At 38.6% G+C, this 27,966-nt stretch overlaps 1 protein-coding gene across 3 annotated transcripts; it reads right to left on the bottom strand.

The window, feature by feature from the left end:
* Positions 1-60: 60 nt before the first annotated feature.
* RLIM (ring finger protein, LIM domain interacting) lies at positions 61-26,324 on the bottom strand. Of its 3 annotated transcripts, XM_087859396.1 has the most exons (5): positions 26,110-26,324; positions 24,225-24,288; positions 9,822-10,014; positions 8,434-8,517; positions 61-7,136 (listed from the first exon to the last, which is right to left on the bottom strand). In XM_087859396.1, the coding sequence occupies exons 3-5, from the start codon at positions 9,988-9,990 to the stop codon at positions 5,512-5,514; spliced, it is 1,878 nt and encodes a 625-aa protein (XP_087715522.1). In that variant the 5' UTR covers positions 9,991-10,014; positions 24,225-24,288; positions 26,110-26,324; the 3' UTR covers positions 61-5,511. The 3 variants fall into 3 exon arrangements, with proteins under 3 accessions (XP_087715522.1, XP_087715521.1, XP_087715523.1); XM_087859395.1 differs by lacking the exon at positions 24,225-24,288 and having other exon boundaries at positions 26,110-26,323; XM_087859397.1 differs by lacking the exons at positions 24,225-24,288; positions 26,110-26,324 and adding an exon at positions 10,400-12,270.
* Positions 26,325-27,966: the final 1,642 nt, after the last annotated feature.

Raw genomic sequence — 27,966 nt, 5'->3', positions numbered from 1 at the left:
GAACCTTTATCAGATCAGATTCCCTTTTAAAGAAAAACCCGAGAGATGATCAAGCACAAATGATCACTTCATGCATTTTATTGATAGTCTATATTTTAAATCTGCAGTATGACATCTTACATAGGGAAAAAGCTTCTTCCTAAAAGATAACTATTAATAATCAAACCAGCTTTAATATGACTGACCTTTCAAGGTCTTGTTCTGCATTAAACAAGTTAATTTTTAGCAGGTATAAAGCACTGTACAAAAAAAAAAAAAGGAAACTGGGTACATTCTCAAAATTTAATACAGGGCTTCCCAACCAGGAGTCTTCTGGATAGATATTGGAGAAGGGTGTTATGTTCAGATTTAAATTGAAAGAAAATGAGAAACCAGATAAAGCAAGCCGACCAAATTCACTTCACTTTGTGCTCCTTTCTGCTTTTTTGAAAGTCTCTCCCAGACGTCAGGAAGCCCTGGTATAACAATCACTTTAGTCTTTACAGAACATACATTTATGTGCTTCATGTTCAAAGACATAAAGGCAGCTTTTGTTACTATCCCCCCTCCAAATCCCTTCAGGTTCTTTTGGCTTCAGAAAGCTTTCTAAGATTGCTGCCCAGTTCTTTATATATGAATCCAAGTAAACATCTATACCAAAGCAGCTCTTCCTGGGAGAAGATAAAACAGGCACAGATACATAACCAGGCCAACTGCGTACCTACTCAACTTGTTACCTGATCACATGGCCCTATATCTTTAAAAGCAGCACCAGGGACAAATGGAGCTAACAAGAGGTAAAATCCAAACATCGGACAGTTAAAACACATACAAATCAATCAGTTAAAAGAAATGTTAGCAGAGGGGCACTAAATAGAGTTAAGGCTGGGCAGCTGGTTCAACCATACCTTGGTACTGGAATAAATCTGCAAGATGAGGAACTGAGAGGAACCCTGAAATAACGAGGCACAGTGGTATGGTGGGGTTCACTTTCGTTGCATGTATTTAAGGTTATCATTCAATCCAGGTGACTATAAAGCAGCTTGTGGGTCTTTAGTAAACAAATCCTAATCAAAACCAAGTATCTCACTGTAATTGTATTTGAGAGTGTTGGAGAGCATTCATTTCCTTCAAATTTGAATGAAAACACCTATAGAGACATGAAAATAATCATAAAACTGATACAAACTGCTGTTTCCCCTTGAGAGTTCCAACACTTCAATAACAGCTCTATTCTGTGCTGTAGTTTAAATACAAAGTGGAGTTATTAAATCAAGTGAGATCACTCACCTTTTGGGAATATTATAGTATTTTAGAAATGTTCCAGTTAAGAACTCAATTTCGAAATGTTAAAACTTTTACAGGGCAAGTACTTAACTCATAGCTGTTTCTTAGTTGCTTACTAAAAATCCAATTTCAAAAAAAGTGAAATACTCGTTCCTCGGACCTTGCACTTTTAACTTTCCAAATGAAGCATATTATTTTTGTTGATTTACATTTTCAAATGTTTTCCAAAAGCACATAATTTACTAGTTAACTCCATGAATTACAACACTGTTACTGAATATTAAACATACTGAAAAATTATACTATACTTAAGGGAAAAAAAATGCCTGACACTTTCATGTGCCTTATCAATCTCTTGCATCACTAAGGTACAGAATACTTTAGAAAGTAGCAATCAGCACAGTCTTATAAGAAGAAAAGAATAAAAGTGCCCTGCAAACGTGGCTTCTACATACTTAATATTGATAATACATTTGATAGGGAAGCCAGTAAGGTAAAACTTAAAAACTCAAGGCAGATCACCAATATTTTGTGTTCACGAAAGAACAAAGGAGAATAAAAGGGGGCGGAGGGGACTATCCTCCATTTTTCAAAGAAAAGTATCAACAACCACCACAAGGTGCCACTGTATTCTAGCAAGCTGTAAAAATGGCCTTTTAAGAGGCATTTACCTCCCTATCACATGGGTATTTTAGGAACTGACTGAAAGTCATGACTGACGCTTGACCCATTTCAAGTCATGGACATTTGGGAAGCAGGTGGCTAAATAAAAAAAGTATATTAAGTGAAAACCCTTCATAAATACAATCTGAGACACTGACACTAGGAGAGAACACTTGGCACAGAAAAGACATGTTTTCCCAAGGGGGAAAAAATTACTTGAGGTAACACTTATAGCTAAGCAGTTTCCTAATCTTAAAGTTTGGATGAAGTCAACGATCATGTTTTTAGAGATTATGTGTGTGTCTGTGTGTGTGCATGCGCGCGTGTGTGTGTGCACGCGTGCACGCACGCACACAGACACACACACACCACACATATAAAATCCTGGTACTAAACTTTGTTAACTGTACAAATGATAATTTCCTACACTCCCAACACTAATGCGAACACTTCTCTCAATCACCACCTCCATTAACCATTAACACCACTGAGGTATAACTAACGTGTTCTTTTTTAGAGCAAATATTCCGAATTAACAACATGGCTCATCTTCTAGTGTTGTTATGGATAAAGTCTGCACACTTGAAACCTAACTTGCTCAATTTTATTTTTAGTATTAATAAATCTCAACCTTGTCAGCTGCTCGGAGTTAAACAACATAACACCTCAAATGCTTCATACCAGTAAGTGAATTTTTAAAAATATCTGAAATACTCAAGGAAACTCAGTTTTTAGTATTTTTCCCTATGCTGTGAACAATGTAATTTCCCAACATTGTTTTTTCTTGTTCCTATAACTGCATGAAGTTCAAACTAGGTCTTCAAGACAGAACCTTTCTGTAATAAAGTAAAAGTGCAAAGATACAAAATGAAATGTAAAGTCTTTTGCAAGAAAATGCTCCCTCAAGAGAATAGGTGTTTTGGATGCTGGTGGGAAAAAAGACTCTTGCTCTCCATTGTACATCTGACACCTACGAATGACCTTGTCTTCGATGTCCACAACACTAATAAGTATAGTCATGGACCTTGCAAAAAAAAATTAAGTAGCAAATTCCACTAAAATATTTGTAACCATTCTACACAATCCAATGGAAATCAATGAGTGCTATTGAAAAAGGTGTCCACATGCACATGTCCAATATGTGCACCCTATTGAAGGCTAAAAACTTAAAATTCTATTTCCAGTGTTTATGAATAGCTTCAATATCTACATTCATAACCAGCATTCTGCATGAGTTACCTCTTACTTTAATACTTCACAAATGAGTAATACATCTTGGGAGGTTAGGGAGGTACCTGTTGTCCATAACTTCCTTTTATGCTTAGAATGTGCTGCAGTTGTTTTTAAACTATTTAAAATGAACACCCTTACAATGGGACGTTTTATACCAAGAGGAAAATGGGTTTTTAGCCACTCAGGACTACCCCGCAGATCTGAAAATCGCAGATTACAACCTTAGGAAAGGAGACAAGGAGGCTCACGAATATAAAGGAATCCTGACTTTTACATGGACAATTTTTTAAAAAGATAAAATGTATTACATAAGCGCCATAAACAGTGAAATCTGCTTATATTAAAAAAAATAAGTGAAGCTTTGTTTGGACATTATTTCCTTGCAAGAGCAGTACATATCCTTAGTAAACAACTACCATATTTACAAGTTAATTTCCTTGATACTTAGGTAGGAGTGAAAGCCAGAGGAAAATAGGAAAGAATGAGCTTTGAAATAACCTTTACAGCTAAGCTGATAACAGTTAAGGTAGCCAGATAATTCCTGAAGCAGACCTGTTTATTTTGGAGAGTATCTGACTAGGCACGGGTAGTTTTCACTTTAAAGACCAAGGATGTGTTCAATTCCTCTCTGGGCCCACTAGCTTCTCCCAGATAAACAAGTCCTCCACAGTCAGACTAATCCTAACCCCAACTGGCCTCAAAAGCGAAATTCAGCAAGAGTACTGGGGTTCTTCACAAACCTAATCTCATTACTAAGGAAACAACACAAAATGCATGTCCCATAGACTGTGAGTCAGCAGCCTCATCTTCACACATGGGCAGCACAATTAAAATTCGAATCTCAAACGACCCAACATGATTCACTTTCAACAAAGGATAAACATTCCTTAATTCCTCAATTGGCCTTTAAATGTGAGAGGTCAGGTCTGTGTTAGACAGTAAGGAAATATTAACAAGTGTGCACTGGTACCTTACACGACAAATCTCGAACACAATGCAAACTGGAGACCTTCCTATTAGTACACACATCTGTACCAACTTCAATTCTTATGCTAAAAGTGGTTTATAGTCTCTTTCCTCCACCTTCTTTTTTTCCTTTTCTGAGGAGCAGACTTGGGAAAACATCAATGTAACTTATGCTAGGTGGTAGTGGTTTGTTTTTGTTTTTTAACCAAATCTCTACCAAATCTGTTAATCTACTTCATCAGCTCAAGCAGAATACTGTGTCAAGGACCTCACCATATGAAACCAGTTCACGTCTGTATGATTACTGTCTTCATAAAAAGTTTAAATTCTTCAGAGCAGTTTTCTTTACTCCTCCCGTCTTTCATCTCCTGCCTAAATCCAAGTTAAAATACCAAGTTTCCATTGGTATCTTCAATGTAGTTCAATTCTGCACTCTGTCCTTTCCTTTGCATGTCACAGTAGCTGTTCACATACATTAAATACTAGATATGTTCTGCTCTTGACATCTACACACTTACAAAAGCAGCTTCGTACTTTGTTTGGTGTGTTTTTTGTTTTTTGTGTTTTTTTTTTTACTACGTTGGCTCACAAAAAGCAGTTTTTTTCATTTCTAAGCATGGTACTTTACAATTTTTAATGCATTAATACAACAGTGCATTGGAAAAGTACTGAGCCTCTACAAAATAGCTTTACATTTTTAAACAAATGAATGTGATTTTTTCACTTACACAAGCATAGGCTTTTTTTTTAAATATTTCCACAAGATAAATATCTCAATTAAACTATAAGCTCACTCTACAGTGTGCCACAGTGATGGGCTTAGGAGACAGTTTTACACTTAGAAGATCCTAACCTTAGTGTTATTTACACTGACGTCCAATATCACCTCATCTGAAAGGTGAACAAATGATATTCAGCATGTAGCTGAATTTGTGCCAACTAATAACTGGGAATGGTATAGCTTTAAGCAATCACTTAGGAAACATGTACTGTAACTTAGTCTAAACTGGGAATTTCCTTTGCCCCTCTCTCCTATGGCGTGGGAAACGTTAAAGATCAACGTGAAACGGATAAAGAGCCATTGCTAAGGCAGATCTCTTAAGATAACAAAGGCGAAACTGGTAAGTGTATATGACAAATCATCAGTAATACCAATTACTGGTACTGAAATCAGATTTTTATGTCCTAAAACATTGCTTTTTAAATATTTCCTTTTATTCTGGAACAGAAATTGGAAAAAGGACAATGATTCACTCAGAAAGCAATGACTCAATTCAGGTTGCTACTTTACATTTAAGCACCACTCAAAAAGTGGGCATAAAGCAAGTGATTCCTGTTTGCCCATCACTATACCAGCTACATAGCTGAGAGTTCAGAACTTAATTACACAACGCTTTCTCTGTTACCAGAAGCTAAGACTGCTCTGCGACAAATAGGACAAGTAGAATTCTCAGATAACCAGCGATCGATGCAGTGGACATGGTACTCATGGGAACAAGGTAGTTTACGAAGTTTGTTGCCTTCTGTATATTCTGTAATGCAAACACTACAGGTTTTTAATGCATCGTTTTCACCAAAACTTCTCATTGCCAAGTTGTCAATCTGTTCTTTGGTGAGTCCTCTAGGTTGGTCATCATCATCCTCATTTAAGAGGAAAAACTGAGCCAGACTAAGGAAGGGCAAAGAGCCACTTTCATCAAATGTTACTGGGGCCCTGTGTCGACCCTCTCGCCTGGCACCTGATGAGCCTGATGATGAGCTTCCTTCATTACTGCCTTCAAACACCTCTGAGCTAGTCTCTGAACTTTCACCACTGGAACTGGAACTAGGACTGGAGCTGGAACTAGAACTGGAGCTCGAACTGGAACTCGAACTGGAACTCGAACTGGAACCAGAACTGCTACTACCACCAGAACCCCCTCTTCCATTCCGTGACTCTGCCCTTTCCACATTTCGGCTTGAGACTGAGCCACTAGGCTCGGAATCGCTATCACTGTACATAAAGTAGCTTAACTCACCAAAACCTGTCATTATCTGCCTCAACATGGTCTGAATCGCAACAGATGTAGTCTCACTTAAACCAGTATTTAAGATTCTACGAATCGGAATTCTGATGGTACTGACATAGGTTCTCACACCTGCCCGTTCGGAACGTGAAAACGTACGCCTAAAACCTCCTCGTTCACTTTCATAAGTGACAGTATTGTTTGGCGTCTGAGACCTTGAGCGAGTTCTACTAGCTATGCTATCTCTCTGCCGGTATTCTCCAGGACGAACTCTTCTTACTTGAAGATCAAGGACTATGGTTGGAGGTCTCTGTCCTGATCCTGTAGATTCACCACTGCTGGTTGTGTCTGAAGAACCTGCTCCTTGTGAGGCATTTCTCGTTCCAGAAGCTGCAAAAAGACCTCTACTTAGCAGATCAGGTCCACTTATTTGCTGTCTCAATGTCACGTGGTGCCGGGTTCTAGAACTTCCCTCAGTCTCATTTACCAAAGGATGCTCAAAAGTCTGAGATGAGATACTATGATGAGATCTTCGTGGAATTTCACTCATTGGATGCAGAGGTGACCTACTTCTTTCAGCTCTCGCTCGGGTTCTCCGATGGTCTGGGCTCCTGCTTCTTGCCCTTCTCTGACCTCTGGTAGGTGCGACTTCTCCCGTTGATGCTTCAGTTGAATTTCGTTCTGATCTGGATGGCCTTGCAGATGTTGATTCAGATCGTGGATTTTCCACTTGCCTTTGGCTGTTGTGGTCTGTATTTTCTCCACCGGAACGCCTTGCAGATGGCTCATTTTCATTCTCTGGATTTTGGCTCCCATTATTACGGTTAACATTGATCTCTAAACTGAATCTGAAATCACCACTGTTTGGATTAGTCCGGCTCACTGCTCTCCAAGATTGGTTTCCTCTTTGCCCACTTCTTGTTGTATTTCCAGTTTGTCTGACAGAGTTAAGCCAGTCTATTATAGAGTCACCATTAGACACATCATCTGAAGAGTCTCCACCTGTTTTAAAAAAGGGAGGGAAGAGGAGAAAAAGGAACTACTAAAATTAGGACAATCATGTAATAAATAGTGCTCTGAAACTGTGTTAGAAAAAAAAACAAAGATTCTGAACAGATTTCACATTTACAGATTTTCGTGAACTATACTGCATAGATTTGCAAGTAAAGGCAGAAATGTTTCAATTTCGTTTTGAAAGAGCAAGCTGACCCTAGAGAAATTTAGAGATTTTTTCAAGGGAATCTGGAGGAAGTCTATTTTCAGAACTTCATCATATACAGAGCCTAGGATACCACTGTGGACTGTCAGGAGACATTTTTTCAGTCCACTGTCAAAAAAAAAAAAATGAATCCAACAAGGTAAATGCCAGTTAGGGCACAGGGCTAGTATTTTTGTTCAAGTTGCATTTGTGTCACATTTTCATTAGTCTACATTTCCTCTAGGATCTTGACTTAAGTGCCTTTGATAATATAGGACTTTTAAAATTGCAAAAATATAAACAGGGTTTACTGGTTCAAAAGTATTTCAACACTTCTTCATATTACCAAGATTTTTACATTAACATGAAATTGGAGACCAGACCCAAAATGCATAGTCTGAACCTTGCACAGTACATATAACGGCATGCTCAAGAACCAAACTGTTGTCATAGCCTCTTCTGTTAGACAGTCAAATTCCCTACAGTCCTACTTAAAACTAAAAGCAGGGTTTCTCAACAGGGGCACTACTGCCATTTTGAGCCACATAATTCTTTGTTTTGCGGGGGCTGCGCTGTTAGGAATTTTAGGATGTCAGGATATTTGGCAGCATCCCTGGCCTCCACCCACTAGATCCTAGTAGCAAACCCCCAGCTGTGACAACAACCAAAAATGTCTCCAGACATTGCCAATGTCCCCTGGGTGGGGGTAGGGTTGGGATATAACCCATTGAGAGCCACCAGGTTAGGGAATACAGCATTTCTTTCTGCTGGTGGAGAATGCACATGTTTATAAGGAAGAAATAATTCAGCAGGTGGAAGGAAATTTCAACAGAGGTGCACAATCAAGAAAAAAAAAAACACCCAGCACATTTAAATAGGCCATTTCTCACTATGTCTCAATTATTACAAACCCGAAGGTGAAGCAGAAAAAAAAAACACGTTGACATTCTCACCAAATACCAAGAAAATGCCAGTTCTCTTTTTGTTAACAGATCCTTAGCACTAAATTAATCCGTGCTGTTTCTGGATAATCTCTGGCTGACCTTTCCTGGAGTTCCGTATCTGTATCATCCTCTACCCACCCCCCAAAGCAAAATATACCTCTGTTTTCATCTGAGTTTTGTGGTGGTGGGCCCTCTTTAATTTGTTGTAGTCTTCTCAGCAATTCTTCCTCAGTACTTTCACCTGAAAATAGTTTAGAAATGCATGCCAAATTACAAATAAAAACAGAGATGAAAACCAAGGAGTAGGAACCTGGATAAAATTTACTTCTTTGGGGGCATGACAGTACAATTTATGCAAGTTTCTTTCCATTTACTAAATGCTTTTGCATTCGATTTCTCATTCTTTCGAACTGTAACTCTGGGAGGTAGATATTATCTGCATTTTATTTTTTTTTAAAGATTTTACTTATTTATTTGACAGAGATAGAGACAGGCAGCGAGAGAGGGAACACAAGCAAGGGGAGTGGGAGAGGAAGAAGCAGGCTCATAGCGGAGGAGCCTGATGTGGGGCTCGATCCCATAACGCCGGGATCAAGCCCTGAGCCGAAGGCAGACGCTTAACCGCTGTGCCACCCAGGCGCCCCTATAATCTGCATTTTATTTTTTTAAAGATTTTATTTATTTATGTGACAGAGCAGGTTCCCAGCGGAGGAGCCCAATGTGGGACTCGATCCCGGAACGCCGGGATCACGCCCTGAGCCGAAGGCAGATGCTTAACGACTGTGCTACCCAGGCGCCCTATCATCTGCATTTTAAAACAAGGAAACTGAGACTAAGTGAGAGACTGCTGTATTAATAAACGGCAGCGCCAGATTACCAACTGAGGCATTCTGATTCAAGTCTGGTACTGTTGGCTCAAAATGTACTTCCTCTCCTAGGAGTCATGCTAACTAACACCTTAACTTTTAAAATTCAAACAATAACACAAAGGTTAGAATTAAATAGAAATGAGGAGCACCAGAGATAATGAATTTTAATTAGGATCAAATGGGATGTAACTGGGCAAAAGAGAATAACAAAGTGTAACGTTCTGAAGTGACAATTTTACCCAAGGACAGCTTTGGAGGACTACGACTGGAACATAATCTGGGAATCAGAGATGACAAAAAAAAAAAAAAAAAGAAAGAAGAAGAAGAAGAAGAAAAAAAAGAAGTCTGTCCTAGGAACTACTATTCTCATTAGCTCTTCCCAACTTAGATTTATCTCTAGTAAATAAAACTAACTAAAAACAAAAATATTGTTCAGTTCCACTTTTTCAATTCAGCTTGCTATAAATTCACAATATAAATCATAACTAAAAGATATGATATAGGATAATTCCAAATAGGAGTGAACAGAACCAGGCAATAAGTACAGCAATAAATGTCATTCTGTATCCCTTGTATTAAAATCGCACTTCATAACAGCTGAAGACACAGATTTTTAAAACCAGTTAAAAAAAAAAGACCAGCAATTTACATATATAAATCTTTATACATCGCATACCTGGGGTGCCTAGCAAATTGTTATCCCTCATAAGTCTATAATCTTCTTCACTCAGGTTATTTACAAATTGATAGAAAGCTTCTTCCCGATCCAATCGGTCCATCTGACTTCTGCGCTGTGCTGCAGACTGATCACCACTGCCTTTATCGTTAGAATCTGAGCTTTCCATCTTGATGAACAAGTGGAAAATTATCTAAAAGGAGAAAGGAGATCAATCTTGAAAACAAAAGTTAGCATGTGTTCTGTAGAACACTTTTAATCACGTGAAAATCCAGAATGCAGGTCAAGATGTGAATTTTAAGACCTCACAGGAATAACATTTTGTAAAAGAAAAATTCCTGAAAAAGCCCTGTTATATTAGGAAAAAAGTAGGTCAGGAATTAGCAAACTATGGCCCATGGGCCAGAATCAGCCCTGGTGCCTATTTTTTTTCCGTGAGATCGAAGAATGATTTTTACACTTCTAAGACTGTTTTTACAAAAGGGAGATAATGTTTTGTGATGTATGAGAAGTACATGAAATTCAAATCTCAGTGTTCACCAAGTTTTATTGGAATACAGTCATACACCTTCACTTACATATTGTCTGTGGCTGCTGTTGTGCTCCAACGGCAGACCAAGTAGACGTGAGAGCCCGAATGTGGCCCTCTCGCCGCTTTGCACTGGTGATGATCTGTGCCTTATAAACTGCAGTGACGCAACGTGACAGCATTTCAAGTGCCATGCATATCACCATACCATGACATTTTAAGAAATTACCAGAGCGTTCTCCTGTCAAATGAAGTAAAAGTGCACTTTGAATGTCACCCTCAAAGGCATAGTAGAGTATGGATTATTTTGTTGCGAGATGGAAAAGACTGAGTTTATTATGCAATGGCACTACTTAACTGTGCTAAAAAGAAAATACACATTCATTCTGTCAGAGCAAGCATTCATCACCATATTCCCAATTCACAGATAAAGCTATAGTCCCTAAAACTGGAAAACTTGAAAAAAAAATCTCATCACAAAATATTTCCTCATAAGAATAAAAAACAAGGCTTCAACCACAGTAAGTTTCCAAGTGGCTTGTCAGCTAAGCAAGCAAAGCTGTATTATTGATGGTGAGTTAATTCAACTGTGCTTGACTGCAGAAGCTAAAGAAATGTGTCCAGAGAAAGTTGTTTAAGATTATTAGCTTTATGGTGAGAACAGTTGCTCAAAAATTCAAGGCTATTGGGACAGGTCATAATCAATTGAAAAACGGGACAGCAAATGATTTTGAGTGGTTTTTCTTGGGCCTTGATGAGTCGACAAATGTAATTGATACTATTCAGTTGTTTATTCAAAGAGTCAAGTGTTGATGACTCGAGAAGTTTGAAGTAACTACAGAAGTAGCCTCTATGAACAGTCTGCATGGAGCAGCTACAGGTGGTATTTCCAGCAAGTTGAGAAAACACTAAGCACAGTTTGAAGTGGAATCTGCTAAGATGTGTGACAACTGAAATGGTGGTATATACATGTGTAGGGCAGCAAAAGACAAGTTGGACACATTTCTGAAGCCTGTGAAAATGTCAAGTGTTTCAAGTCTATGGGTATTCCTTATGTCATTCAGCAGCAGGTAGTCTGCAGAAACTATCTGAATCTATCATATTGCTGACCCGAGAGTGTTAACGGCGAACTTCATTACTGTGGACTTAAACATCACCAGTTCTCGGAATTTTTGTCAGAAAAAGAAGCTGAACATCCTAACTTGCCCTACGACTTGTGAACAGCGCCTACATGCAAAACTTACACTGCAGTAAAACCATTTCAGCATCAACACTGGAATCACAACGTCAAGCAAGCTGCTTCGTGCACTTAACGCTATCAAAGAAACGAGAGCTCTGCTCCCACACACATTTGTAGCAGATTTATTTTCTAAGCACAAGTTACCGTTCCATAAGCATTTTTTGGACCTCACTGCAAGTACAAAGACAATGTCCTGACTTCAAAATCCATCGAACTGTCCATATGAGGAGCTTCCACCTGACCTTCAACTCAAGGTGATAACTCTGCCGTGTAATGATCTGCTAAAAGGTAAATATCAAACGAATTCTATAAATGCCTTCTCTAAGGGATAAATACGCTTCATTAATTTATGCTTGTGGACTGATTAGACAGCAATACAGGCATACCGTGCTTTGTTGCACTTCGCAGCTACTGTGCTTTTTAATAAACTGAAAGGTTTGTGACAACGCTGCGTGGAGCACGTCTACTGGTGCTATTTTTCTAGCAGCATTAGCTCACTTCCTATTTCTGCCTCACAGTTTGGTAATTCTTGCAGTATTTCAAACTTTTCATCATTAGTATATTTGTTACAGTGATCAGTGATCTTTGATGTCAGAATTGTTCTGGGGTGCCATGAACCAGACCAATCCAGGACGGCAAACTTTAAGATAAATGTGTGTGTTTCAACTGCCCCCCTGACCACCTGTTTCCCCCCTCTCTCCCCCTTTTCTTGCACTTCCCTATTCCCTGAGACGCAATATTGAAATTAGGCCAATTAATAAACTTACAATGGCCTCTAAGTGCACAAATGGAAGGAAAAGTCACACATCTCTCACTTTAACAAAAGCTAGAAATGATTAAGCTTAGTGAGGAAGCCACGTCAAAAGCCAAAAGCTAGGCCTCTTGTGCCAAACAGCCAAATTGTGGATGCAAAGGAAAAGTTCTTGAAGGAAATCGAAATTAAAATTCACGCCAGTGAATACAGGAATGATAAGTTCAACAGCCTTATTGCTGATATGGAGAAAGTTTTAGTCGTCTGGATAGACAATCAAGCCAGCTCCAACATTCCCTTACGCCAAAGCCTCATCCAGAGCAACACCATAACTCTCTTCAATTCTATGAAGGCTGAGAGAGGTAAGGAGGCTGCACAAGAAAAGTCTGAAGGTTGGTTCATGAGGTTTAAGGAAAGAAGTCATCTCCACAACATAAAAGTGCAAGGTGAAGCCACAGAAGCTGCAGCCAACATCGAGGAAAGAATCTCTACCAGCAAAGATTACGACTCACTGAAAGTTCAGATGACAGTTAGCACTTTTTAGCAATAAAGCATTTTTAAATTAAGCTACGCGTTGTTTTTTAGGCATAATGCTATTGCACACTTAATGGACTACTATAAGTATAGTGTAAACATGACTTTTATATGCACTGGGAAACCAAAAAATTCATTTGACTTGTTTTGCTGCAATATTTGCTTTTTATGTTAGTCTGGAATTGAACCTGCAATACCTCCAAGGTTTTCTTGTACCTGTGTGTGTGAAAAGACATTATCAAAAATGAAATATGGAAAATCTCATTTCAAGTCAGTAATACTAGATGAACATCTGCAAATAATATTGATGAGGAATATGTTTAGACCCGATTAAGCAAAACGTTATCCCTCCAAAAAAGAAGTAAAAGAAAGCCATTCTTCTCATTATTACAACTATATTACAAAAACACTAATCCATTATTATTATCACATTTTGAGTTTTATCAAGAAAAACTTTGCAGAAATTTGGGCTTCTTTTTATATCTAAATAACTATGAAATATGCTCAATTTTGCTTTTTGATCAGCAAAGCAAAAGAACAAATCACTACCTGGCTTTTCTATTACTCTCAATTAACCACTCCAATGATAAACAAGTAGTAAGCAATCTAAAATAAGACTCCAAACAAAAACTTTCATCCTCTAGTTCTTTTCCTTCCAACCCCAGACTGATCTTAAGTCCACACTGAAAAAAAAAAAAAAAGTTAAGTCCACAAAAATATGAAAATTTGATTTGTGGAAGAGGTAATCTATACTGGTAATAAGATTTAATCCCACACACAACACATAAAGTATCTGGATGTTCACAATTCAATACTAAAGGGAAAAATAAAAACAAACCCTCTTTCAGACAGTGAAGGAAAAAAAAAAAAACAAAGATGCTTCTCTACCTGTCTGGTTTTTATAACTTGAAACTTTAAGAAGATTGGAAATCAACAGCTTAAAGTTATATAGGCCAGGCAATGAAAAAAAAAAAAAACAGAAGGAAGCCAAATTTTTCCACATGTAGCTAAGGAATACAATTTGGTACTGTGAACAGTAAGCAGCTAACTTAAGACAATACAGGAAAGCACAAAGGAGAAAGAAACTTCAGCCATAATTCTTCAAACCAAATAAAACCACCAGTAACATTCACTAGTGTTCTTAATACTTTCAAAGTTAACAACATGAAAGTTAGGACAAAGTCCACTTGTGAAGGATCAGTAAATAGTTCTAAAAATAATTTATAGGGGCGCCTGGGTGGCACAGCGGTTAAGCATCTGCCTTCGGCTCAGGGCGTGATCCCGGTGTTATGGGATCGAGCCCCACATCAGGCTCCTCCGCTGGGAGCCTGCTTCTTCCTCTCCCACTCCCCCTGCTTGTGTTCCCTCCCTCTCTGGCTGTCTCTATCTCTGTCAAATAAATAAATAAAATCTTTAAAAAATAATAATAAAAATAATTTATAATTTTTTTAGAGAGCGAGCGAGCATGTGGAGGGGAGAGGGAGAGAAAGAATCTTAAGCAGGCTCCATGCAGAGAGCCTGATGCAGGGCTCAATCTCACTACCCTGAGATCATGACCTGAGCCGAAATCATGTCGCGGTCCTTAACCAACTGAGCCACCCAGGTGCCCCAAAAATAATTTATAAAAAAGTACAACTCCGTAGGGTTGAAAGGCTTTCAAAACATAAACCTTCAAAGAAGACAAAAATGTCTGATAAGTTCTGACATTTGAAGGATGTGAACCAAAGATAACAGAAAACTCACAAACCAAGTACTGTTTCAAGAATGGCACAAAGTCTTAAGAACAGAGTCAGGGAAGTTAAAGCCCACATGGAACAGAAACTTGCAAAAATATGGGAGACTTTAAAAATGACTTTGAAAAACATAAAATAATAAAAAGAGGGAAATAAAGAAAACATAATCTGAAACAAGAAAGGGGTCTTGTACTTAGTGGTTGGGGGACCTGGTATCTTAACAGAAGATGAAAAGTGGAGGCACTCAACTTCTGTTTTGTTTCTATTTTATTCAACGAGGAGAATCACCTTCCAACTGGAAACAGTTGGAAAAACAAACTTCTCAAAGAGAGAATCAAGACCCCAAACTGCAAACGCTCTAATGATAACCTCTGAGAAATCACAGAGAACAGGAGAGATGCTAAAAATACTAGATTTTAGAAACTGCATCTTCAAATAAAGCGAAGTCTATAAATTGTAGCACAGCAAAATCTGACAATAAACCTAGGGGGAAATTCTACAATAGACTATCAGATACATTGCAAACATGTAGAAGAAAATGTATTCACCAGAAGTGGGGTTCACTGCCAAATGAACCTCATTTGGTTGACAAAGGGATTGTTCTCAACCTTGGCTTGCACATTAGAATCACCTGGAAAACCTTCTCTGGGGTTGGCCAGACAGCAATATTTTTTAAAAATTCCACGGGTAATTCTATTGTGCAGTTAGGGCTGAGAACCTCTTTGATAGGGACACGTGAGGCTAACACTGCTGACTAGTCTGGCTTGATTTCCGTACAGCGTGAGGAGATTTTACATCCTGGGTGTCACAGAGAAATGGAGGCTAGATCAGCGCTTCTCTAACTTCAGCACACAAACAAATCAACTGGAAATCTTGTTAAAATGCAGATTCTGATTCCATAGATCTGGGATGGGGCCTGAGAACGTGAATTTTAAATAAGCCTCCAAGGGCTGCTGATCCTAGAATCACAGTTTGAGTAGCCAAGAGCTGGAAGATAATACAGTTTACCAGATTCACAGCTGTCAAATACCACCCTCAAAGGTTATAGAGCAGTGTTAACCTGCAGAGAGTCCTGTCTTTAGCATTCGAAAAAGAACCATGTCAAAGACATGCTAGCCAAATCTAAGCAATTCAAAGCTGGGAATTAGTAATGAAGATGTATGCATATGATAAATAATATTCTGAATTCTCAGTGGATTGTGAGGATGAGCTAAAATCAACAGAAACGATGGTAAATGTGCTATCCTGAACACTTTATGAAGGATTAGCAAGCTAAAATAACCCACATTAAGAGTACAGAGTAGGGGGAAAACCTACTCATGTGACAAAAGCAGTTCACATGAAGACTCATGAAGGTTTTTGTTAACAAAAGCTCAATAAAAAGCCTGTTTGACCTGGCTAAGGAACCTAACAGAGTCCCATATTGCTTTCAGAGACCACAGTGTTCAAATAAAAGTAGTTAACAGACCCGCTGCAACCTGTTGTTCAGATCTAGAGTGACCAAGATGATAAGCCAGGGAACACCATAAAGGAAATGCTGAACTACCTGGGGATGTCTAGCATGAAGACAAGACTAAAAATGGGCATGATTACCAATGTCAAATATTTAGAGTTATAGCATGAAAGACAGCAGAACCACGGTATCAAATTAGGGCCACTAGCTGAAGAAATATGGAAGAGGATAATTCATTTAATCTAATGGTGTAACAATTAAACTGTCCAAAAGTGGAGATGCCACCAGCCTCTAGAAGCAAGCAGACTACCCATTCTCTGGAAATATTCAAGCACAGGCTGGATATTAAGAGGAGATTCCTTATTAGGTAGGAGTTTGAACAGACTGACTTCAAAAGACCGTTTGGACTAAAATGTCAGTAAGGGTGGGGAAGTCTCTTGGTTTTCTATTCTAGGCCTAGGGTCCTACTAAGCTACATATTCCAGCCACACAATTTTGTTCTAACACTTTGACAAGACCAATCCACATAAGTTGTTCCATCCCTGCCCTCCAACACACCTTGTACTTTACTACCTTCACACTTCTACCAACCCTGTTCCCTCAGCCCCGTCTTAAGTCTCTCCCCATTTCACTCACCCTTTAAGGTTCAATGAACTCTTACCTCCTAAGAAGCTACTACTAGCTCAGCTAGCGATTTTTTCACCCATCTCTTCACACTGTTTGTGCCACCAAGAGTGGCACTCTGTGCCTTATGGGGTCTTTTATATTTTTGAAATAATATTAATCTTATTTACCCAATATAACCGAGGTATCATTTCATCTTGTTAGCAATATAAAAAATTAGAGAGCTGTTTTACATTCTTTTTTGTTTAAATACACCAAGTCTGAAATATGGCATTTTATATTCATGGCACATCTCAAGTTGGATATTAAATTTTCAATGGTTAAAGTAAAATGTAGCCCTATCAAAAACAACAAAGTTGTGTTTAGTGAGAAAATATACACTACATCAGTTTTTATTTAACTTAGTCAAAATTAAAGAAAATTAAAAGTTCAATTCCACAGTTACACCAGTGACATTTCAAGTGTCAGGTAGCCAGAGGTGCTTAGTGGCTACCCCACTGGACAGTGCAATTTGAAAAAAATTGTAAGGTAGAGAAATCGCACATATGAGAAGAATTTCAAGGTGTTCCCAATATATTGCTCACACTCTATAAACCCACGACTTCTACATCCTCTTTATGTTCTTCAAAAATAAAATAAATGTTGGATACTCTACAAATACACATGGAGTAGATGATTCTTTCCTATGCTCACCAATCTTCAAGATTCATTCTTGACCTTTTAGAATTTCTATCATTTCCTACATGTTAAGTAGAGATAAAACACTATACCTCTATTCAAAACCCTAATGATGCTGTGATTTTAGGGACTGTTGAATCCTAAATAGCTCTTGACTGGTGAGCTTAGAGGTTAGTTGATTCCATGCAAGAAGAATTTTTATCTTGGTTTAATTTTATCTTTAAATTCAACATTTTAACAACGAGACACACTCACAAAGCAACACATGATTGCCCAGTTACTATTACTTCCATAATCACATCTTGCTCTCCTTTCCCCCTCTCATACATATACCAGAGAAAATCAAGGAAAATAATTTCCCTACACGACATCTCTGCAACACACTTATATTTTATTTCAAAACTGCAACCAGACCAGCAAGCCTTCACTAAACAGAACACACAATGTTTTTGCTAAGGTATAGGTTTCCATCAAAAAAGCAGTTTGTTTTTTATAGTTATTAGGGGACAGGGAGAGAAAAATCCGATTTGCTCCCCTACACTTGCCTCCTTTCTGCCTTACTCTGCATTTCGCCTAGGCTGGGAACGGGGGTCAAAAGATTTCAGCACTGACAAGACACCTCTACCCGTTGGGGACATTTAAGGGGTGAGTTATGGCTGTAACACCTGCAGAGCCCCCCTGGACTAGAAGTAATTACATTTTGGGGAAAAAAGGAAATCCTGAATGTAAGCAATGCCCTCAAACGCCTTGGAAAATGATCTTATACACAGACAACCTCCTGCACCCCCCCCCCCGGGAACTTGGTCTTATTATCTAAGTGGCACAAAATGAAAAAATATAGTAAATCTAAATCACAAGTTCAGCCCCTGGTCGATGTAATATCACCACTGGTGAGTGAAAATGAACATTTTAATGGCTAAAGCATGCCAAAGATGCCGGGACACCATAATTCAAATGATCAAATACAGAGCTCTCTCCATTCTGGTGTCAAATTTTAATAAAGAATTATGTTACCAAAATGGGTCTCTAGATTATACTCAGTGGTGGACATTGCAATACATTTCCAGTTTAACTAGTAAAAGGAAAGAAGAATCCTCCCACATTCCTGGGCTCCTTCTATCATCATAAAAGAGAGAATCTTAAATCTACTTAGTTATCTTAGTCATAATACTCATGTGCTTAAGTCAGAAATTTTGGATTAAGTATATGATCAGCATCAGACACTTTTAAACTTAAACATTTCTATGAAAAGCTTACCAATGAAACAGTTTAAGAGAACAAATGTAATTGTCAAATCACATAAGTCTCTCCCTAGTTATAAACAATAACCACCACCATATATTTACACAGCCCTTCCACTTATATTTCATTTAATCCTCACAACAATCCTGTGAAGTAGGAATAATCACCTCTATTTTACACCTAACAGAAGTATAGAAAGAGAAAGTGATTTACCAAAGGCCATGTGGCTAGAAAGTGGAAAGAGCCAGTAATTAAATCCAGGTCTCCTAATTCCTCCGGTCAACTTTTCACAAATGAACAACTGCCTCCCAATAATATCCCAAAACTATATACTTTAAAACACATTCCTTCAATCCCAATAGGCATGTCTAAAGTATTCAACCTCACTATGAGCTTTTTATACCATGTTCACTCTGGGTATGAAAACTTCCAAAACAACAAAACACCTTTTGTAAGCAGTATGAACCAAGCAGGACTTATTTTTAAATAAGTCAGGTTTTAGTATTTTTGCTTTAAAAACAAAAAATAGCATATTTTATTAACCTTATTTCTTTCAGAGTAGTGTGTGCCAATATATCCAAATCCATTCCTGGAAACGAGCAGCCAAATTAGAAATTTTGCCCAGTCATTTCAAAAACTACTCGTTTGGGGGGCGCCTGGGTGGCACAGCGGCTGGGCATCTGCCTTCAGCTCAGGGCGTGATCCCGGCGTTATGGGATCGAGCCCCACATCAGGCTCCTCCACTATGAGCCTGCTTCTTCCTCTCCCACTCCCCCTGCTTGTGTTCCCTCTCTCGCTGGCTGTCTCTATCTCTGTCGAATAAATAAATAAAATCTTTTAAAAAAGAAAACAAAAAACAAAAACTACTCGTTTGGGGCAACGAATGTGTGACTGTGTCAGGTAAATTCAACTCCGGGAGGACAAGCCAGCAAGAAAACCAAATCTGAGGCTTATTCTGTCTGTAATCAGGGAATTTAAAACAGACATTATTCACCTTGAAAATTGTAAAGCATTATTAGTGATCTCCATTTCTTCTACAGTCGTTATCATATATAAATTATGCAGCTTACTATGTTTCTGACCACTGTTAAAAGTATTTCATTAATTCTCTTCATCCATTACTCCAAACTTTAAAAAATGTAATTTTGTTGTATTAGGGTGAAAAGTCACTTAAAACATATCATTCAGGGGATGCCTGGGTGGCTCAGCCGGTTAAGCGTCTGCCTTCAGCTCAGGTTATGATCCCAGGGTCCTGGGATCCAGTCCCTCACTAGGCTCATGCTCAGCGGGGAGTCTGCTTCTCCCTCTGCCTGCTGCTTCCCCTGCTTGTGCTCTCTGACAAATCAATAAATAAAATATTAAAAAAAAAAACACATACCGTTCAGCACTAATGGGTCAGGAGACCTGGTGCTAAGTACACACATATTATATTCAACAGACATACTGCTTCAGACTACCCCATGAAGGAAACTTAAGGCACCAAAATACACTGTTAAACAAAAGACTTTACAAAACTAAATTCTGAAATTCAAAAGTCTGTGTGAATATCAATTTAAAAATAAGCCACGTCTATTACGTCTGGAATAAATAATCTCTTCTTAAAAACAAAAAGGTATAGTGGGAGGGAGGAATCAAGGTAACCGAGTATCAACTAACTACCAAAGTATCTTGAGCATTTTCATCTTTTGTGTTCATATAAGCTCCAAACTCAATAGTGTTCTAAAGTAGAACATGCCAATTAAAAAAAAATCATAGTATCAACATGAAAATGTGTCATACTGAAAAAGAACCACCACCATTCTGTTTGCAACAGAGCTTTATGAAGAACCTCAGAGAATAAATGAAAACTGATGATATACAATCCTTGTTAATAAAGAAAATAGTTCAATATTACCACTGCCAAAATGAAAAATACCTCATGCAGTTTTAAAAAAGTCAAATCACAAAGAACCACTGAATTTGAGGTCAGGATATAAAGTACCATTGTGTATGTAGTCACCAAAAGTGTTGAGAATGCTTCCTGTACAAAATGTTTAATTAAAATTTTACAGCATTTTTAACAGACAAATAAAAGATGATTAACAACCAAATAGCTTTTTTTAATCCTATCAGTAAAAGGGTGGAATTTAGTTCTGTGAAAAGGAAACAATAGGAGATACTGGGTTCTAGTCTTGGCTGTAACATTAACCAACTATGTAAATTTGGTCAATTTACTTAACCTCTTGTGCCTCAGGATCTTCATCAATATTAAGAGCACTGGATTAAAACCATCCATAAGGTACCTTCCAGTTCTATGAATCTGTGACTATGAATAAAATACAACCCAGGTCACATTACGGTAGTAAGTCAAAAATAAAGCTAAAGAAACAACATGAATAACTAGGATGTAAGCTTAAAAAGCTGTGCTTTTCTCACCACCATTTCACTTATGCACTTCTATCTCCCTTTTGTGATACCTTACCTTTTTCAAAACAAATATAAAGCATCCCTCTCTAAAAAACAGGACACGGTTGATGTTTCACCGCTTTACCTATTGCATGATACCTGTCACCACCCACACAATTTGCTGATTATTTCCAATATTGGCCTGTCAGAGGATGCTACCAAGACCTCCACCACTGTTGATACTATGATAGCACTGCAAAATTATAAAATATTATCTGCATGGCAGTGTTACTGTAGGCCCGTTTATATTCTTCTATCATTACCACTTGAAAAGGAGAGCAGGAAAAAAAAGGATTCAGACATGTCCCTCATGTGTCTAATCTCTTGGCAGGAAGTCTACCGACTCCCAGCTCACGAACAGTTCTATTACAATCCTCTAACACAGTTAAATCGAAAGACTATTAGTAAGAACGTCAACAAATCAGAGGACAGAGATCAAACCAAACGCTGCCAGTTCAGGGAACTAGTTAAAAAAGGAAACCATGATGATGACATTTCTATTCACTCAAGTACTTTAGACAGTAAATTTAATCTTCGATTACCCATTTCATGTTCTTTTTATTATTGAACTATGTTACTAAATTAGAATTTGGTCTTATCCACACAAACTCAATTGTGCTTTCTCATTATTCCCAAGAAGTCAAAAAATGACTCAAAAACCCAGTGTTCATGTGTTTATAAAAAAAGTTATTAATGTAAAATCACTGATCACCAGAAATTTTGGTGTTAATTGGTAAGGAACTATCTTAATTTAAGAACATGAGCTTTCCATCAAAAATTAACTTTTTAATAAGTGAAGAAAATTTTTAAAATTAAAATCCCTTGACCAAAAAAGAAAATACCATCTACACAAATGACTTGTTATTTGAGGAAAACAATTTTGTGTTACAGAACCAAACACGCTGACAACTGTGCTTCCCGAACCAGTGTTCCTACATACAAATGATGACAAAAGTGACCATATGTCCCCAGTTTGTCCAGAAGAGTAGCAATCCACACCTGTTGCCCCACAATAATTATTAATATGGCCCTCTTTCACTTTCAAAAGCGTTCCAGCTTGGATAAATTAATATGGTCACCTTAGGTGTAATTGACACTGACGGGAACTTTGGTCGATAAAAAAATGAAAATTGTAATTAAGAGTTAACTTCTTTTTCCCTACAGTTAAGTGGAGAGTAAGAGGAAGAGACCATTTTTCATTCTAAAGAAAGTTTAAAACATTGAACACAAATAGCTCCTCCCCTCACACAAAGTATCATGTTCATCACCATGCAAATGTTCTAACAGCAGCCCAATGTGTAGTCATGAAATTATTGCACAAGGTCCACAAATCTACATACACACCACAAACTGTCTATAGATATTTGTCTCACACATATGTAGGTAGTATTATGACTAATAAAATTAAAGTCTTGGGTCAGAAAATCTACAACAAAAAGATCAACTATGTATTTCAGAAACAAAATCACAAGTTCATAAACATATTCCCGAATTATTCAAAACTGCCAAGATTTTCATATTTTAAAAAAATCTCAATTGATGACAGGAAAAAATGAACGGTTTGATTATCTGGGAAATTTCCATATTCAAGGGTGGGGAAAAATAATGAAGGAAAAAATAGACACGGAAGTAATATTACTTTCTTACACTGGTTATCAAAATGTCAAGGGATTATGTAAACTGATACTTGAAATCGATGGGCCATAAGGTTTTGGAAATCTTTTTGTTATATAGAGATGATAAGGAAGTAGACTTACAAAAGAAAAACAAGTCCTAGGCAGTGGCCCAAAATTCTAGCACCTCGCTGGTCTGGATTTGAGAGAGGACTTTCCACTTTCTAATTTGTTACCCGCTCTATAGTAAATCAACACACGGGAGGCTGGTGAGTGATCTGCTTATTTTGCAATCTACTAGGGCTATGTATAAAGTAATATACACATTATAATTCCATAGATACAGATGTCCCATTTGACCTACCGTATCATTTAAGTCCTTACAACATGCTCACTAACGCGGAAGAATATATCCAATCAGCCTAACATTTCTAGATATCACTTCATTAAGCTATTTTTTAAAACCATTTCTGATTTTAAATTAAGTGTATCAAATTATATCCCAAGCAGTCATAGCTGAAACAGAAGCCATAACATAAAAAAGGAAGAGGGCAATTGCTAAAAAAGTTTCACCTGCGTCATAAACCAGATTCTCTTTAAGTGGGAACAAAAGTTTTTGATATGACATACCTGATAGATTTTTTTCATTACGACCTTTATTTTCTTTCCATTTCCAATCTAATTAGAGAGCAATTAAGTCTAGAGGCATAGAAGTTTAGTGACTTCAGCATCAGAGAGACCTGGGTTAAAATGGGGGCTCTACCACTTATTAGCTATTTAATTGAGGACAAATTGCTTAACCTCTTTTGAGTCTCAGTTAACTCTGTAAGATAGTTAATATCCTCATGAGGCTTTGCTGTGAGGATTACAAAGTCATGCAAGTGAAGCACAGGACACAGCACATAAGCATTCAATACAAGTTAGTTATGAATTTAGGCTAACTTACTCCATCCCAGTTTGCCTGGGGCAGTCCAGGTTTGCACCTGTTGTCCAGGCATAATTGTTAATGTCCCTTTTGCTCTTAAAAGCATCCTGGCTAAGGCAAGAAATTACGTGGTTACCTTAACAATGATGATATGAAAGCAGTTAGTATCAGAGTATCATATATCAATTATGACTTTCTGGATCTTGAAGGAAAAAAATGAACACCACACAAAATAATGTAAGATTATATTCCTGTAAGATATTCTACTGATATTTCATTTAGTTATGCAATGAACATTTAAACGCTATTTATTTAGACCCATCCCACCCCAATAATGATTTAAGGCAGCAAATTTCTATTTTGTTCTTTCTGTTCTATACGGGTACTGGTAAACTTCAGACATTTCAAAAGAGGAAAATTCACAGATAAAACACTAGTGGAGTTCCAGCTATTCAGACACACTGCCCTTTGAATTCCCAATAAAAAATACCCATTCTCATCATGAAGAATGCCCAACACCAACAAACACATATCAAATAAGCCCATCCAATTACAGGGCCTGCAAAACAGAATAAATATTCTTAAACATGCATTCTACAAAAAAATCATCAGGAGACGCAACAAAAAATAAATTACCTGACTGTTATGACATAGTATTGTAATACAATAAACTGGATTTTAGTTTTCTTCACTCTCTGCTCTAGAAAAAAAAAGAATCCATTATTCTTCCTCTTTCATAAGATATACATTTTCTATGAAATAGACACATCCTAAAAAAAAAAAAAAACAACCATCCTATATATTTTAAGTTACACACCCCATAACCCAACCTAATTTAATATTACTATTAGGATATTTGGGCAGATGGAGGTCAGAGGAAACCAGTAATCTTGTGTTAGATATAATATTTCCTTTAAAGGCTGAGAGCCAATCTACCTTTTAATATAAGGTTGCTTAAAATAGGCCTTTCCTTATCAGACCAGTAATATTTTCAGATTCTGATAGTTACTTTCAAGGACTTATTTGGCACGTTATAATAGCCTATGGCAGGAACTAAAGTATTAAAGATCATCAGGACATTTAGGCTAAAGAACAAAACATTTTTCAGTGTTAACAGTCTCCTAAAATCATAGTTTAAAAAGTATTTGGATTGGTCTTTCTGGGTACTTTATTTTTATAATCTAGAAAACTGATTTTTTGGGGCTATAATTGTGCCTGCCTGGTCTCAAGTCATCCAGGATGGACATAATGTACCTGATAGGATGGTATGAGTAATTTTGTCTTTAATCACGAAGACTCAAATAAATGATTCTAGTAGTAGAAACGACTAGTAGTACGCTTATTTCTTCCTCCCTTCAATCATCCAAAGCTACTGCGGTTAATTCTGATTCAGGAAATGCGGGCTCTCTATTTGCACCAAAAAATTATTGTGGGACCTTGCAAATGGTGGATGACAACCTGATATAAATGCTTCCTCTTGCCCCCAAACGAAAAGAATGACCTAAATAACAAGATTGCTAGGCCTCAGATTCCCGGACTAACCTGTGGAATAAGTATGGGGAAACTGTCTAGGGAAGGAACGTGGCTGTCTCCTCCATCTTGAAATTAATCAGCATAAGGGAAAAAGGGACTGAGTATTCAGGAAGCAGAAGCCCAACCGGTTAATACTAGTTACTAAAGCTATGGCGTACGTGGCAGGTACCGCCCGCAGAAGCCGAGACCCTTAGGCTTTTCTTTTTGAGGGGGGAGGGGTTGGGTTGCTGCCGGATTGAACGGAAATTAAGTTGAAAATCATTTGGCCCAATTCCCACCCTTGCCCAGGGAAAAACAACAAACACGCAACCGCTTTTCCCTGCCTTTTCGGGGGATCCTTGCAGTGATATCTGGCAAAGGATATGCCAGGTTATTCGAGTAAGGGAGTAAACCACAGTTGCCCCAGATCCTCAGGGAAGATGTCATCGTGGCCCCAGGGGGCGCCTAATTGATAGTGCCCAGCAGAAGGGCTCAAAATGGGGTTTTGCAAATCCTGGGAAATCTAAAGGCCCAAGAGTTCCCAGCATCTGACTTAGAGCAGCCTGATTTTTCTCCCTTTTCCCAAACCCAAGCCCGCCATATAATAGGGGGGTGGGGAAGCGAGGGAAGCCTCCAGAGAACCAAAGAGAAAAACCCGAGCCGATCAAAGATTCTCACGCCTCAGGCCAACACTCAAAAATCGCCTCCCCCAAATTCTTAAGGCTGTGGAGGGCCCCGGCTTTAGCTCGCACCGCCACGGAAAGGAAGTACTACCCACCTCCTTCCCCTTCTTCAAGAGACTGTGACTATACACCCAACTAAAATGGCAGCGGCGACTACGCCACGGAGCCCCCCGCAGCAATCAGCGCCTGGGGTCCGGAGGCGGTGCTGAGCGTCCGCCACAACGCGACACTCAGGCCATTTTGAGGGAACGCGGCAGCCGCAGCTCTGCCGTCTTTCCCTCGCTCTCCATCCATTTCTCAAGAGGATTTCCCAAGGCTTCACTTACTCGGTTTTAGTGTCGGGTCCGACTCTGTCGGTTCGGCCGCTGCCGCCGCCGCCGCCGAGGCTCCTGCGCGCCTCCCCTGCCGCTGCTCCCAAGCCCGCCTCCGATGAGTCGCTGGTTGAGACCCGCCTCTAGCCCAGCGCCTGCTCGGAGACGTTGCTCAGGCAGCCATTATCTTCCCCATTGTTACCAAGCAGCGACAGGAAACGACTGCCCACAACAGGAAGTGATGATGCCGCGTCCCGGCCCCGCAGCCCCACTCCCAGCCTATTAGCCAATCCCAGGCGATTCCTCGAAAAGGCTCGGCGGGAGGAAGAAGAGGGCAGCCGACGACGCGGCAAGGCGGGCCGCGGTCTGGAAAAGGAGAGCTGCTGTGACGCCCACCATGTGACAGGCCCCACCCTCCTCCGCCATTTTGAATTGTGGCGAGAAATTCGCATTCTGAGAACTGTGGGAACCTGAGCTCTCCCAGTTTTGAAAACTGAAGAATGTCACCGTCTGACTGCTTGGAGCCTTTTTCAGAGAGCTCGAAATGCGATGTTAGTCCCACCTGACGTCGACTCATACAATTAGTCCAGACTAGTTTGTACAGCATCTTCCCTTTTATTCAACGTACATTTATTGAGTGCCAACTGTATGTCAAGCATTGTTGTAGATGTTGGGAATACAGAGGAAATTAAAACAGACCAAAATCCCAGTTCTCATAGTTCTTTATATTCTATTTTCTCCTGGTTCCTCATACTGGGGGGAGGGATAATAATTACCGTATATCTATATGTATCTATTTGGTGATAAATACTAGGGAGAAAAAGCAAAGGAAAGGGGGTGGGGTGGGAGAGTGTCAGGTGGGAGCAGACGGGAATTGTGATTTTAAAGAGTGGTCAGAGATGGCCTCTCTGAGATGGTAATTTTCTGAGACACTTGAAAAGGGGCCATGATTGTAAAAGGGTGGGAAAATCTGATAACGTTGGAATTTGTAAAAGGAAAGTTACAGAAGGCCTTTCTTAGATGGTAATGCCTGAAGGAAGTTAGGGAACCAGCCACACAGCGTCCAACTCGGTTTTCATAGTTAATTTTGAAAAACAACCTTACCCAAGTTTTTAGGGTGTTTCTGTGGGTTTTTTTTTCCCTTCCATTTTTCTGTTTTCTCTGTTTCCAGGTAACGTTAACTCCAGCTACACGCTTTCTCACTATTCTTCCAACAAACTAAACTTGTTCCCACCTCTACAACTTTATATGGGCTAGAATATTTTCCGTTCTTATCTTTGCTCTCATCAACCAAGCCTCTTCTCAATTGTCATCTCCCCAGAGGCATCTTCCCTAACCACGCTATCCAAAATAGCAACTTCCCCATCTCCTTACTTGCTTAATTTTCTTTAAAGTACTTAATCTGAAAGTGTATTATTTATTTGTTTACCCCACCCCTTAAGAGCAGTAAACCTCATTGTTTTGTTTATTGTTATAACGCCAGCGAGCTCGTAGTAAACTATCAAATGTTTTTTGAGAGAACGCACCCCCTCAGCATGATGGCCATTGCATCAGCCTAGAATATAAGTATTTCACTCCAAGCAGTTACAATAATATTCTCATATTTCCTGCTCATCTTCCCACCAGGCTTAATGTTGTCATTTTTAACAGTATGTATACATAATTTAGGTGCTGTGGCTCTACTCAGTTTTTTGTCTTATATGATGTAGTCATGTACCAGAACTTTTACCTAGAATGTGTAAAATGAATAATTCTTCGGTGGCCTGCAAGGCCTATTAAACCCGATATTGAGCTTCTGGTAATAACATTAGCCACTCCTTGACATATTCTTGAGGCAAACATGGTTTAATGTGAAATTTACAATCATAAAAG

Source organism: Ursus americanus, chromosome X (assembly GCF_024610735.1).
Source record: "Ursus americanus isolate L20-20 chromosome X, mUrsAme1.1.p, whole genome shotgun sequence".
In the NCBI taxonomy this organism is placed as follows: Eukaryota; Metazoa; Chordata; class Mammalia; order Carnivora; family Ursidae; genus Ursus; species Ursus americanus.
Note: the sequence above shows the minus strand (reverse complement) of the source record. Positions and strands in the feature narration are given on the sequence as shown.